The sequence below is a fragment of the Dermacentor andersoni genome, chromosome 1, assembly GCF_023375885.2.
Source record: "Dermacentor andersoni chromosome 1, qqDerAnde1_hic_scaffold, whole genome shotgun sequence".
NCBI classification, from domain to species: Eukaryota; Metazoa; Arthropoda; class Arachnida; order Ixodida; family Ixodidae; genus Dermacentor; species Dermacentor andersoni.
In genome coordinates this window covers 360,696,198-360,710,137 of record NC_092814.1, presented here as the reverse complement: position 1 = coordinate 360,710,137, position 13,940 = coordinate 360,696,198, and the positions used below count along the sequence as shown (strand labels likewise).

Below are 13,940 nucleotides of genomic sequence, written 5' to 3'. Positions count from 1 at the left end.
ACACAGAAGGCGATACCCTACAAGACCAGGCGAACTCACTTGGGGAGCACTTTGAGCACGTGTCGAGCTCAATTCACTATTCCCAATCCTTTTTGAAACTTAAAGAAATAGAAGAACGCAAGCCATTCTTACGAAAATCCAGAGAGAATGAACCGTATAACCAGCCCTTCAGTGTCGCCGAGTTGAGAGCTGCATTGAACACATGCAAAAGCACTGCACCGGGACCTGACCGAGTCATGTATGACATGATCAGAAACTTACATGCTGACACACAACTTACACTTCTCACACTTTTCAACACTATATGGGCTGCGGGATACCTCCCACCCTCATGGAAAGAAGCGATTGTGGTCCCTGTTCTTAAGGAGGGTAAAGACCCTTCCTTGGCGGCAAGTTACCGACCGATAGCTCTTACAAATTGTCTCTGTAAGCTTTTCGAAAAAATGATTAATCGCAGACTTATACACTTCCTAGAACTCGCCAATATGCTCGATCCCAATCAGTGTGGATTCAGAGAAGGACGATCGACTGCCGATCACCTTGTGCGCATTGAAGGAAATATCCGCGATGCATTTGTTCATAAACAGTTTTTCCTATCAATATTCCTCGACATGGAGAAGGCGTATGACACAGCATGGCGTTACGGGATCTTGCGAGACTTGTCGGGAATGAGCATCCGTGGAAATATGCTGAACACTATCGAAAGCTATTTGTCAAATCGTACCTTCCGAGTAAAAGTTGGTAATGCACTCTCACGTCCTTTTACGCAGGAAACTGGTGTACCCCAGGGAGGCGTGCTGAGTTGCACTCTCTTTATCGTTAAGATGAACACACTACGTGCTTCACTGCCACCGGCCATCTTTTATTCTGTATACGTAGACGATATACAAATAGGCTTCAAATCCTGCAACCTCACAGTATGCGAGAGACAGGTACAGCAGGGCTTGAACAAGGTTTCCAAGTGGGCAGACGAAAACGGATTCAAAATCAACCCCCACAAAAGTTCCTGTGTTCTTTTTACTAGAAAGAGAGGCCTGGTTCCAGATCCTTGTGTTCAAGTCTGTGGACGTCAAATACCTATCAACAAAGAACACAAATTTCTAGGTATTATACTAGACTCCAAGCTTACTTTTATACAGCACATTAAATATCTTAAAGAAAAATGTCTAAGGACAATGAACCTACTTAAAATTCTATCCCACTCAACATGGGGTAGCGACAGGAAGTGTCTGATGAACGTTTATAGGAGCCTAATTCGATCACGATTGGACTATGGCGCCGTCGTATATAACTCAGCCGCTCCGAGCGCACTAAAGATCCTAGATCCTGTCCACCATCTAGGTATCCGCTTAGCCACTGGTGCTTTCAGAACAAGCCCGATTGAAAGCTTATACGCGGAATCAAATGAATGGTCGCTCCATCTACAGAGAACTTACATCAGCTTGACATATTTCCTAAAAATACACTCCAATCATCAACATCCATGTTTTAACACTGTTAACGATATGACCTGCACTACACTATTCCATAATCATCCTTCTGTAAGAAAGCCTTTCTCGCTTCGAGTGAGGGAGCTTAGTGCAGAAATGCATGTTCCACTCCTCGAGCTTCGCCTATTGCATCCAGCCAAGCTGCTACCTCCTTGGGAGTGGCAGCTGGTACAATGCGACACATCTTTTATTCAAGTTACAAAGCACGCTCCTGAGGCCGAAATCAAAATGCACTTCCTGGAACTCCAGCACAAGCATTCCTGTGCAGAGTTCTACACAGACGCTTCGAAATCAAATGCCGGGGTATCCTATGCAGCCGTCGGCCCATCCCTCTCGGAATCCGACGTACTGCATCCGGAAACAAGCATATTTACGGCCGAGGCCTACGCATTACTCTCTGCTGTGAAGCATATAAGAAAATCGAAACTTCCAAAAGCAGCGATCTATACAGACTCCCTAAGCGTCGTGAAGGCCTTAACCACAATCGGCAAACATAAAAATCCCGTATTTAATAAGCTCTATTCCGTCTTGTGTAAAGCGTACTCATCTAAGCAGCATATCATAATATGCTGGGTACCTGGCCACAGGGGAATTGAAGGCAACGTTCTGGCGGACGAGATGGCCACGTCTATAGCATCGCAAGCCGTTAACCCTACCGCTGAGGTGCCTGTCACAGATCTGAGGCCTTTCTTGCGAAGGAGATTGCGAGACCACTGGCAACGCATGTGGGACGCGGAAACAGATAATAAGCTCCACCTGATAAAACCACAGTTAGGATTCTGGCCCTCTACTACAAAATCGCGCCGAACAGATGTCCTATTCTGTCGTCTCAGAATAGGACACACGTTTGGCACACATAATTTTCTACTAACCGGAAGTGAGCCTCCAGCCTGTGGTAGATGCGGGGAGAGGCTGACCGTACTCCACGTCCTCCTGGAGTGTCGGGAAGCCGAATCTGAGAGAAAGAGACATTTTCCCTTAGCATATCGGCAGCACATTCCCCTTCACCCATTAATGTTACTCGGCCCAGAACCGCTATTTGACACCAATTCACTTTTAAGTTATCTGAAAGATGTTGTATTGCATGTTGTTAGCCCCACACGTTCGTAGCGCCTCCTCTCTTCAGAGGATGGCGCTGTGATAGTTCTTTCGTATAGCACGTGCCTCTAGGCCCTTGTGTTTCAAGGGCTCCGGCGAGGCAACAGTGCTCCAGCTATTTTAACCATCTCATATACTTTCAATTCTATGTCATTCTTTTACGATGGATTTTAATGTTCATAGTATTTTTCATTAGTCATCGCCATAATTTTATATCACGTAGATTTTATGCACTTTACAGCAACTATATTTAGGCCACTTTACAGCCAAGTCACATCTCCATAATACATCGTCAACATCACCACTTGTCATGGCGCTCTTTGGCCACACCTGGCCCTTGCGCCATTAAACACCACATATCATCATCTGCAAACAGAGCGAAAAAACATGTACAGCAGCACGGAAATGCCTGGCTGATGCAGGGCATAAATGAAAGGTAAACATGTTAGTGCTCTGTTTATAGCACGACTTAAAGTTCCCATTTTATATTAGTATGAAAAGTCCTCCTATCCGTATCGCATCTACACAACTACGTGAAATTGGCACTATCACTGCTGCACTTACCAAGCAAGAACTCCTCGTCATTCAAAGGGCCACCAGTCAGGCGGCGCCTAACTGCCGAGTGTCTCCAGACGGAGGAATCGTGACATGACTCTGGCGTGCGAGGATCTATGGCCACGATCCTTAGGTCTGCGTCACACACCTGCGGGAGAGTCAAAAAGTATTTTAAGCGTGCAGCTTCTGTTACACATTGTTTAAGGAAGGCAACACCAATAAAAAGTGTATTTTGCAGAACACGGATAGCTTGTGCGGATATCTCCATATTATATAACGTGGCAATATATACTAGTGATGACATACGCTAGTCTGTGTGCAATTTCTACGTCTTTTGGAAGCTATGCAAAAAGATGTATTCATAATTTTCACACTGTCATTCACATGTCATTTGCATATGTAGTTCCTGATACCACACGCTTCATACTCTCTAGGCTCGAAACACAGCTACTCGTCTAGAATGCAAGTACACGTACGTACGCGGCCATAAACGCATTATTTGGATAGCATTGGCCGGATTATGCGCAATATTTGAACCGCAAACAAGTTTGGGTATATTGCATTTCTAACTAAGCGAGAGGGGATTATTTTCCCTCCGTCTTTTGCAAGCCTATGCTGCATCGTCCGGCTCCACCCATAGGGACTCGACATCACGCTACTAATTGCGCGCGTCTTCCATGTTCACTTTAAACGGGCCCGCTAACGATTTCGGCCAAGGATCGTCCCTGAAATTGTTCACTACTTGCCACCATTCAATTCAGGGCGTAGTATCACTTACGGCTCCAGTACGCCTCAGTTTTCGCAGGGCTCAGTTCAAGCGGCCGGACGATGGCGATCAGTGTCCTGTCAACACAGCCGACGACGCCAAGGAGCTTGCCGTGTGCGAGAAACCGTTGCTTCATTGTCGTCTTAGAAAATTTCACCCACCGCTTTGGAGACGGTTGTTGTGGCTTTAGCGATTGAAAAAAAAATGCTGCGGATGACTGACGGCTGGGACAGGGCGACAGTTTCCCCATTGGCTACGCGCTGTTGGAAACTTGCAGTTGCAAAAGAAATTATAATGCGCACAGTACTTTGACCGCAGTATCAATGCCACTGGTGCGTTGCGGTCCCAAAACAACCTCGGGCTCCTCGCACAGGCGGCGCACTGTCTCTTTGGAGAGCCTGAATCGCCTCCTGAATCACTAAATCACTAGGCTCACTGAAAGCACCAACACAGGCGCCACAGGGACAGCCATCGCCGCCATTTTGCTCTGAACTGCGATCTCGGGCGTCTACACTGCACGCACAGGCTGTGCACACGGCACACGGCGCTTCGGATCACGCGGAAGCACCTAACGCCACTTCGCTTCGTAGCAGACGACAAATCCGCGCCCGGAGGCGACGGCGTCACCCTGGCGGCTACCAATCGCTGCTCGCAAAGCGAATTCTTCGGAAACCGAATCGTTGCAGAACACGGGCCCAAGCGCGCTTTGCACGGCGCTTCCTGTAGATGTCGTTTGAGTGAAGAATTGTAGTCGCCGAGAAGGCTCCAGTTTGCCAATGAAGCCACTTTGTTTGTAAATGGTGAGCAGCAGAAAGGATTGGGGGCTTGCTTCGAGGAAAGAATGTCGGATGGGGTCAGGACATCCGGACTCGGACTACCTTTCGTCTGCGTTGGCAAATATATTGAATGGTTCCTCGTGCCCTTTTTCTACCTGTTCTTCTGTGTTTCACAGAAACCTAGAAAACTGCATTGATTTGGTGCAATTGCAGTCATTTTGCTGGATTCCTGGCGTCGCCAAAACAAGAGCTCCCAAGTTCTACCTTGCTGAAAACGTTTTTGACACTTCTCAAGGTGATGATGCGAGTGATATTTTGTTTCATAATTCAATACTAGAAAAATATGCGCATGCTTTTGGATCCCGTAGAATTTGTGCACGAAGACATTTGAGAACTGTGTGTTGGCTAACTTATGACATAACAGATAGTAGTTCTTCAGCAACAGGTCTTTAGCAGGACATTCTTAAATCGGTGGGGGCCCCTCTGGACCCTCTGCACGAGTGTTGTGAGCTTTGAAGTCACGGCAAGCCTCGGGGTGGGGGCAGGGGAGGGCCCCCCTACTGGATTCGCCACCACTTGTTTGTAGTGCCGTGGGACAGGCTGCCTCTTCGTACAGCTCTGTTTCTGAATGTAATAATAATGAATTAGAATACCATTGTGCCCTCGCCCAATTTTGTTGTCTGTACCATGTAGCAACAAGCAAAAAAAAAATATCACGTCCGCGACAGGACTCGAACCTGCAATCTCCTGATCCGGAATCAGGCGCCTTATCCATTAGGCCACGCGGACACACAGAACCGGTAGCTTCACTGGCCATAAACAGCAAAGCTTCATGAGTGAAAAGAAAAACAATATGGATATAATTCTGGCGTTTTACGCACGAAAACTAGGATTTAATAATGGAGCACGCCGTAATTATTTTGGCCACCAGGGGATCTTTAACCTGCCCCCCAATCTACGGGGCCATGGGTGTTTTTGCACTTCACCCCCATTGAAATGCGGCCGCCGCGGCCGGAAGTTGCTCAGAAAGAAAGATGAAGCTTTGTCCATAACAGGATGAACTAAAATTGATATCCGGCGCAACATACCATGAAATAAATATTTGTTTCATGCGGTATCAGTTGTACAGTAAGCTTCCGCAGATGCGCCCCCAGAAGCTGTTTTCGAGACGAAGAAGAAAAGAAAGAAACTTATTCAACGAGGACTTTAGCCAGAGTCTTTGTCGTTTGTTTGTGTTGCGCTCCTCCGTGGTGGAGCAGTTGCTAATAAACTTTTTCTTCTTGCTCGGTCCAGTCTGAGCTTTGGCTTCTCCCAGCCGTCTTCATTTAATATTCCCCCATATTGGCGCTGAAGCGCTATGGAGGAAAACCGAAGTCATTGCGAAACACGGGATCTCTCGAGCTCTGACGACGTCCGCAAATAACCACTAGACAATTAATTAGGAGCATTCAGCGATATTTAATTTAATGCGCCAGAAAATGCCAGACGTTGCTAGATGAGCATCGCTAACTTCAGTAGACATCTCCATATGTTTCCAGAGTATCTACCACTTCTCTTCTTCTACCAGTATTTCATAAATTTAGGACACAAGGTCTTGCCTGCCCACTAATTTTATTGCAACACACATATGTAATACATAAAAATTCACCGACGATTACGATATTCTGTAATGCGAAATTTGAAATACATACAGGCGTGTCTTGAACCAAGCTGCAACTTTGGAACAGTGGTGAGACGCTCAAGGAAGCTCACTCAAAAAAAGAAAAAAATAATGCATTGTTGCTTTAAATATTAGCGGAAATATAATGCGCGTGGTAAAAGGAGCCCCCAAGACTGTATTGACTGTAACAGATAAAAACATAACAAAAACTCAAGAGCTAAACACTTTCAGGTTGCTGGTATTTATTAAACCAGTATTTCGTGCCTCAATGTAGCCCTGTTGTCCAGGGGCCAGTTCCAACACGGGTACTGTGTCGGAGCTCACATTTCACGTGATTGTATGTAAGTCAGCATTAATTGTCAGAAAATCACAGTATTTTCTTCTTTAGATGGTAACATTAGACATCCAAAATATATGCAGCAAAACCCTCATCTTAATACTTAAGTACTTTTCGTTCTAACGCACATGTCCGCGCTGATCCATGTATTACAAAGTACTGAAAATGTATCCAACGCCTTCCCCCAGGCAGCTGTCTTTATTCTTGATGCCAGGAAACCGAGCCTGATGCCACCAACGCTCAGAAATCCAATTGGGAGAGCACACCACACAATGTTCTCGCACACCTTGTGCGCTGAGGTGCTTCTTGTATAATGTAGAAGAATCGGTGTTAAAGGCCTAAATACACGGTTGGACACATGCGTTTAAGCTCACGAACTTCATTTGCGCCAAGATAACCTGTCCAAGCTTTCAAACTTGCTTTATAAGAAGCCTAGTGTGCGATCAATACGCCGGCTGTTTTTAACTGCACCAAACAAAACTATTAAACCAATACACAATATCGGTGACATCATTTTGTCAGTCAAGTGTTCAGATTGGTTAACTCTAAAAGCGGAGTACGTTGAGAAGTTGTGTGCGTAATTAACAAAGCTATGTTAAATAAGCTTTCAATAATTGATCTTAGGTGGCTAAAGAAAATAGGTAGCTTGGAGTCCGTCCTCGAGACTATCTAGCCGAGCGAAGAAATTTTGATTAAACGTGCTGCTGTAAGAGCTATGCGAACGAAAAGTTTCCAATTAAACGCTCTTGGATAGCGTAACTGACGCAGAAAAAGAACGTCTGTGAAGTCGCGGAAAGAACAGCGCTTCAAGACGGGACACAAAGGAGGAACCACATACACACTGCGCTAACAACTTGAAGCGCTATTCTTTCTGTGATAATGAACCAAATAGCCCGGCAGTCATCATCCTCATCAGCCTGTTTTTGTCCACTGCAGGATGAAGGCCTTTCCCTGCGATCTCCAATTACCCCTGTCCTGCGCCAACCGATTCCAACTAGCGCCCGCGAATTTCCTAATTTCATCGCTCCACCTAGTCTTCTGCCATCCTCGACTGCGTTTCCCTTCTTTTGGTATCCATTCTGTAACCCTGATGGTCCAACGGTTATCTAACCGGCGCATTACATGACCAGCCCAGCTCCATTTTTTTCTCTTTATGTCAATTAGAATATCGTCTATACCCATTTGCTCTCTGATTCAAAGCGCTCTCTTACTGTCTCTTAACGTAATGCCTAGCAATCTTCGTTCCATCGCTCTTTGCGTGCTCCTTAACTTCTTCTCAAACTTCTTTGTCAGTCTCCAAGTCTCTGCCCCATATGTGAGCACTGGCCAAATGCACTGATTGTACACCTTCCTTTTCAATGATAATGGTAACCTTCCAGTCAGGAGCTGATAATGTCTGCCGTATGCGATCCAACGCATCTTTATTCTATGAATTTACTTCTCATGAGTTTCTGTAACCTGTTCATTACTGTTTCTAATGGACCTATCGAATTCGGTCAGTATAGAATTCTTCCGCTTCTTTGCTATATCTTCGAGATTGCTGAGGATATTACCCTGCTTATCTTTCAGTGCATATATCTTCGCAGCCTGAAATCAGTGAGCCCGTTAAATGAACCCTTGCAAACCTGTAAAGTCAATCTGACCGCACCTAGCCTTTTGTGAGGTGGTCATCAGTAGTATGGCCCCGTGAGCATGTTCCTTGCGGCCTGTCCGCTTTCTATTTTTAGTCACGCTAGTTTGTCGAAGGCAAGCAGTTTAAGGCCCGTATTCACAAACGGAACTTACCCTTAACTTATGACTTAAGTAGCCGGTCGATGCTTAACGCGTTTCATAGACAAATCTTGTACTTAAGGTAAACTTTAATCGACACTTGAGTGCCGGAAAGTAAAGTGCGGTCATTGGCAACCTTAAGTGCGACTTTCGCTACTCTCGCCTAGCAAGCAAGATGGCCGCCTGCTACGGCAGCCTCGCCGACTTTGCCGATTTCGCCGGACGTGTGCGCAGTATTACGGAGGATGAGGCATACCGATACGTGTCGCCATTACGGCCACGGCTTAAGGATCGACAGAATCCAATGGAAGTATACAACGACGCAGAATTCTCGTGGCGGTACCGCTTTTCCAAGCAAGCTGTGCTACGGCTGTTGGAAATGCTGCCACTGGTCCCAAAAGACAACGAACGCGGTCACCCCGTGCCGCCGCTGCTCCAGCTGCTAATCGCGCTGCGATTCTACGGCGCCGGAACTTTTCAGGTTGTCACCGGGGACCTCGTTAATGTTTCGCAAGCAACTGTGTCTCGAATAATTGCGCGAATGTCAAGAATGATTGCCGAGACTTTGTTCCCGCAGCTCGTGAAGTTGCCAAATGCTAATGATTTGGCATCCGTAATGGAGGAGTTCTACACCATCGCACGGTTTCCTGGTGTGAGCGGGTGCATTGACTGCACTCATGTACCCATCAGAAGTCCCGGAGGAGATGAAGCGGAGGTTTTTCGCTGTCGAAAGGGGTACTTCTCCATCAATGTCCAGGTATGTTTATTACGCTGTCGTACAATGTACGGAGCTGCGAGAGAAACTGTCGGGGCTAAAGATTATGGTGCAATAAGCAACGCTACCGATTTGGCATATACCAAATGACCACACATTTTGCAAATAGCTAACTGCAATCTCAAGGAGGTGTTTATACATTTCGTGCCTTACCTTTTGAGTGCACTTGGAATGAAATATTCTGGGGATGCGTGTGACGTATTATTAGCCGTTTTTAAACACAGCTGAATATGTGGCTTGTTTTGCAGGCAATCACAGGGCCTCGGCTTCAATTTTTTGATGTGGTTGCCAGCTGGCCCGGCTCGGCACATGACAGCCGAATTTTCGATAATAGTCGAGCCAGAGTGCAGTACGAAGAAGGGAATGTCCCTGGCATCCTACTTGGTGACAAGGGGTACCCCTGCAGATCCTATCTCATGACCCCTTTTCGAGAGACACAAAGCAGCCCTCAGCACAGGTGATTTGAAGTTTCAACACTACTATAAAATCCGGCCAAGTAACAATTATGTTCGAAAATAAGGACTTAATTGAAAAACTGCTTTGTTTAGGTACAACAAGTGCCACTCCAGGACTCGCTGCAGTGTTGAGAGGGCGTTTGGAGTATGGAAACGAAGGTTTCCTTGCCTTGAAATGACTCTTCAGATAAAAACAAGATCAGTTCCCATCGTCATCACAGCTTGTGCTGCACTACACAACTTCGGCCACCTGCTGAGAGACCCTGTCCCACCTCCTGCGCAATGCCAGGCAACACACAACGCCGCTTCGCAAGCTCCCACTCCCTCCTTTCAACCAACGCCACCAGGCATGTCTCCGTTGCCAGACACAGCAAGTGGTTTCAGGATCAGAGATCGCATAGTCGCACAGTATTTTACGTAAATGGAATGAGACAAAATCACAGCAATAACAAAGGCGTTTACTTTTTCTTCAAAGCTTCTAGCTGAAGCTTTAGAATTTCTGCTTTTGTTTTTTGGTTGGCTTCTTTAAGCCGAAGAAGCTGCATAGTTTGCTCATGTTCAGCTCGCCTATGCAAAGATTTGTATTTGTGCTCGAGGCGCATGTATTTCGTTTTCAATAAATGTTCCTTTTTTTTTTCTTCACGGTCATCCTTGATGGCACTGAGGCGGGCAGCCAGTTCAAGGGCGACCGCCGTCTGTCTCTGGCTGCTGCTTGTCGCGGGGCGTCTTGTTCCAGCTGGCACAGGACCGCTTGAAGTTGCGGCAGCACCTGGCTCTGTCACAACAGCATCTGGGCTTGCTGTACCGTGAACGAGCTCTCGGCTCTCTGTGGTGGTCGGTAATGGGGCAGCATTCGTTTCAGGTTCTGCTTGTGGCCTTCCAGCATCATCCCATGACCAGTAGTCGGGCTCATCAGCCGCGTCTTGACTACCTGCAGTAAGAGTTGAAAGTGACCACAAAGCAAGATGGCTCCTGCATTGCTACACTAAGCATTCTGCAATGCTCTGAACACCTTGATGCCTATACACGGTCTGCGGTTGTATAGTGCACGAGGTCGCCAATTTAAGTGGGAGAATATGTTATACAAACTGTACAGCGAAACTATAGTTGCTTTTCGAGCTGGGTTTCAGCGCCTTTCGTTTCCTTCTCGATTAGCTTTACCTCATCTCCAGGTTGGTCACATTGACAACTGGGGCTTGCGTGAACTACTGAGGACACCACGTATAACAGCTCAAGGCAATTTATTATTGCATTATTGCGCGAATAAAATTGTGTAGTAACACGTTAGCACCAGCGATTACTTTGGAACGTTGGGTGACTCGTGTATAAAAGCGGACGCACTTGACCTGCTGATCAGATTTCGACGATCGCCGACTGTATTCGCCGCTATCGTTGTGCTTCGAGTGTAACTTCCTTTTGTGGGCACAGGTTCGCCAACTAAAGAATCAGTTTCGTCCTTCTCACTTTCACGACTATTTTCTTCACCGTCACAACTACGTGACAATACATAAGCACACAAAACATGGTTACATAACGCATGAAAGTGTAATAATGATTTATGTAGTACTCATGATTCGCTGTGCCATTCAAGAAATTTCGGTAATTTTTGTTGTAAAAGAACAGTTTAGCGTAAATGACATGAAATTTGGGCAGGAAAAGGAAAAAGAAATAAGAAACAATACCATTTGCCTCACCTAGAGACCCGTTCTGCGTCTGCGACAGTAGTGCAACGACAGCAGGTGTGCACTGGGTTTGGCATGACTGCGATTCGCCTGGCACAGCGTGATGTCCGCTGCGGTCGCTGTCGAATGGATTGGACAGTCGAACTGCCATGTGTGACGCTATAGCTCCGACTTGCTGTAGCTCGTCGGTCGCTTGGCTAGGTGAGGGTGTACCGCCACCTGGAATTGCAAGGAAGCAGTTTGTGCGACGACAAGGTTTAACATATCGCAAGAGCACATGAAATGATTACACAACCATAGGAAAACATAAATTGAAGCTTTTTATGCTGGCTGTGACTGTGTGCAACACAGCCAGGTGTTCAAGATATGCACCTTTAAGAAATGTCAAGGCACACCATACCATAGCTTATTCGGAGACACACATGACTTATGTGTTAGCTGTTCCCAGAGCACTGCATAATCCGCCGCAGGGGAATGTCCCTGGTTTTGTGCTGCTCCAGCTTATTATTGTTTTTTCGATGGCCAAGCAGCGGTAAATTCCGAGGGACAAACCGCTCTTTGAGAAGCGTAGTTTGTCTATCAATGCTGCCAAATGTGACAAAACATTTCAATGCAATGACTACATGGTACCCATTTGACATATAATGCCATATATTTTCCAAATAAAGAAGGAGGGAAAAACACAGCAAGGGCGCGGAAATTGAAGCCTTAGTTGGGAAAATCCACTCGTTTTAGAAAGTGCTAATATACCATTGCAGCACCCAATATCGCTTGTTTTCTAGAGCGCAGCAAGTTTGTGCACGATCACAAAATACGACATAAGTTGAACGAGGGTGCAAAGAAAGAAGGTATACAATGTAATAGGCATACACTACATTCTGTACTACATGCAATTTATTGCAGCACTCAGCCAAATAAATGCCGTAATTTCGGCACTGAATCATATCTGTACTATCAGCGTAAAATGAAACTTGGACAGTGGAGCGCGTGGCGCAAGCATATATATAGTGTCCACCGTCCAGTCATCACAATCGACAGTCGCGCACATCCAGGTTTGGGCGTTGCGCGATCGTGAGATATTTTCGCTTCTGTTCTGTTTGAAAGGGAGAAAATAAAACTAAAAGAAAACAGAACCTCAAATATTGCAGCTTACGGCGAGTATTGCCGCACAGTTCGCCGAAAGCGTAAGTGCTATCGGCGTCAAATGAAACTAATAACAGTGGTGCACCTGGTGCACTTTGCACCGTCACCATTAGAGATGCATTCGCTCGTGTGGTTTGCCGCTTGTAAGTCAGATTCATTCTTTCAATCGGAAAACTTGCGCAGCGTGGTATCACTGGGAGCCGCGACGGTGGCCGGCGTGAGGGAGCCGATAGCGCTTGGCCAAGCCGGGTGCGCGCGCCTGCCACTGGTGATGACTGGACGGCGCGCACCATGTCTTCACTTATGCTTGGGCCACACGCTCCACTGTTCGAGTTTCATTTGACGCTGCTAGTGCGTAGCGCAAATGGTACAAAAAAAAAAAAAGATTCGGGCCTCAAGCTGCGAGACGTTCGCGGGCGCAAAATGTACTTATTTTGGCGAATTAAACCAACGACTTAGGTCGCTGAACGCTATGCAATGCGCAGAAAGAGGATCTGCGTCAATAACGTCGTAACTGCACAGGAAGCAATGCTTACCTGTAGAAAACCGCTCCCGCATGTCTTGCGCGTTACACCTGCGCCACTTGTCTTTGAGGTTTTCCCAACACTTTTTAAGTTGGCCCCACGTCCGCGGCGTCACGCTATGGCGGCAGTTGAACTCGTCCTCGATTTTTTTCCATGACTCCCGTTTTCAACTGACGGATACAGCGTCCGTTTTCTTGTTCTCGACCACGCTGCGATGGCGCGAAACAAGCTCCAGGAGCACGGCGCGTTCTTCTTCGGCAAAGTTTGTTTTCCTTTTCTCCATTGTCCGTTAGGGTTCAAAACACGTAACGCACACACACTGCGCAAAAACACCGCACTGTTTCGTCAGCAAAACCAAGAAACAGTCGCGACGGCGACACACAGAACCGCAGTGGCTGCGAGAACCAATGTGAACTTGTGGCCAGACGAGTTTGAGTAAAGCGCTAAAACTAAACCGTTCTTTGTATTTTACTCAGACGAATGCGCGAGCAAGCACTGAAGGATTTATATCCGCATTAGTCTGCAGCAAAAATTATTTTTTTTACGATTGAACCGATCGTAGACGTAAATTATTTACGTATCCTCGGCACCAGACGACATACTTGACTCGAAAAGTGTTACTTTCAAAAGTGATACTTAAGTGTCCTTTTTGAAGTACTCTCCTAAAACTTTCCTAACACTTGTACTTTTCCCGCACTTATTGACGCCCCACTTAAGTTCTGTTTCTGAATACGGGCCTAAAGGTTTAGTGTGAATATAGCAGCGAACATGTGCCGCCGAAAGCTTGCTTGGTCGTAGAAGCATCACGCAATGATGGTGCAGATTTAGCGCGTTGCTGGCATCAAGAAAAGGCGCTGCCGCCGAGGGAAGGAAGATAACGAAAGCGAACACCTTTGTAGCTGCTCGCGA

General features: G+C 46.5%; 2 protein-coding genes and 1 non-coding gene across 3 annotated transcripts; 1 reads left to right on the top strand and 2 right to left on the bottom strand.

The window, feature by feature from the left end:
- Positions 1–5,401: 5,401 nt before the first annotated feature.
- Positions 5,402–5,474, bottom strand: TRNAR-CCG (transfer RNA arginine (anticodon CCG)). The gene has a single exon. It is a non-coding gene; the product is annotated as a tRNA-Arg (tRNA).
- Positions 5,475–8,446: 2,972 nt separating this feature from the next.
- LOC126516820 (putative nuclease HARBI1) lies at positions 8,447–10,320 on the top strand. The gene is made up of 3 exons (XM_050166922.3): positions 8,447–9,209; positions 9,476–9,684; positions 9,776–10,320. Exons 1-3 carry the CDS (start codon positions 8,628–8,630, stop codon positions 10,101–10,103), a joined length of 1,119 nt encoding a protein of 372 aa, XP_050022879.1. The 5' UTR covers positions 8,447–8,627; the 3' UTR covers positions 10,104–10,320.
- Positions 10,120–13,188, bottom strand: LOC140215155 (uncharacterized). Its single transcript, XM_072285853.1, has 3 exons — positions 13,044–13,188; positions 11,377–11,583; positions 10,120–10,613 (listed from the first exon to the last, which is right to left on the bottom strand). The coding sequence occupies exons 1-3, from the start codon at positions 13,063–13,065 to the stop codon at positions 10,141–10,143; spliced, it is 702 nt and encodes a 233-aa protein (XP_072141954.1). The 5' UTR covers positions 13,066–13,188; the 3' UTR covers positions 10,120–10,140.
- Positions 13,189–13,940: the final 752 nt, after the last annotated feature.

What these genes read in the sequence shown, in the direction of transcription:
- LOC126516820 (XM_050166922.3), top strand. Translation starts at nt 8,628, where the DNA reads ATGGCCGCCTGCTACGGCAGCCTCGCCGACTTTGCCGATTTCGCCGGA. An exon ending in ACTTCTCCATCAATGTCCAG is followed by an intron (nt 9,210 to 9,475) that starts GTATGTTTATTA and finishes CTTGTTTTGCAG; the next exon opens with GCAATCACAGGGCCTCGGCT. An exon ending in CAAAGCAGCCCTCAGCACAG is followed by an intron (nt 9,685 to 9,775) that starts GTGATTTGAAGT and finishes TGCTTTGTTTAG; the next exon opens with GTACAACAAGTGCCACTCCA.
- LOC140215155 (XM_072285853.1), bottom strand. Translation starts at nt 13,065, where the DNA reads ATGCGGGAGCGGTTTTCTACAG. An exon ending in GCGGGAGCGGTTTTCTACAG is followed by an intron (nt 11,584 to 13,043) that starts GTAAGCATTGCT and finishes TTGCAATTCCAG; the next exon opens with GTGGCGGTACACCCTCACCT. An exon ending in GACGCAGAACGGGTCTCTAG is followed by an intron (nt 10,614 to 11,376) that starts GTGAGGCAAATG and finishes CTCTTACTGCAG; the next exon opens with GTAGTCAAGACGCGGCTGAT.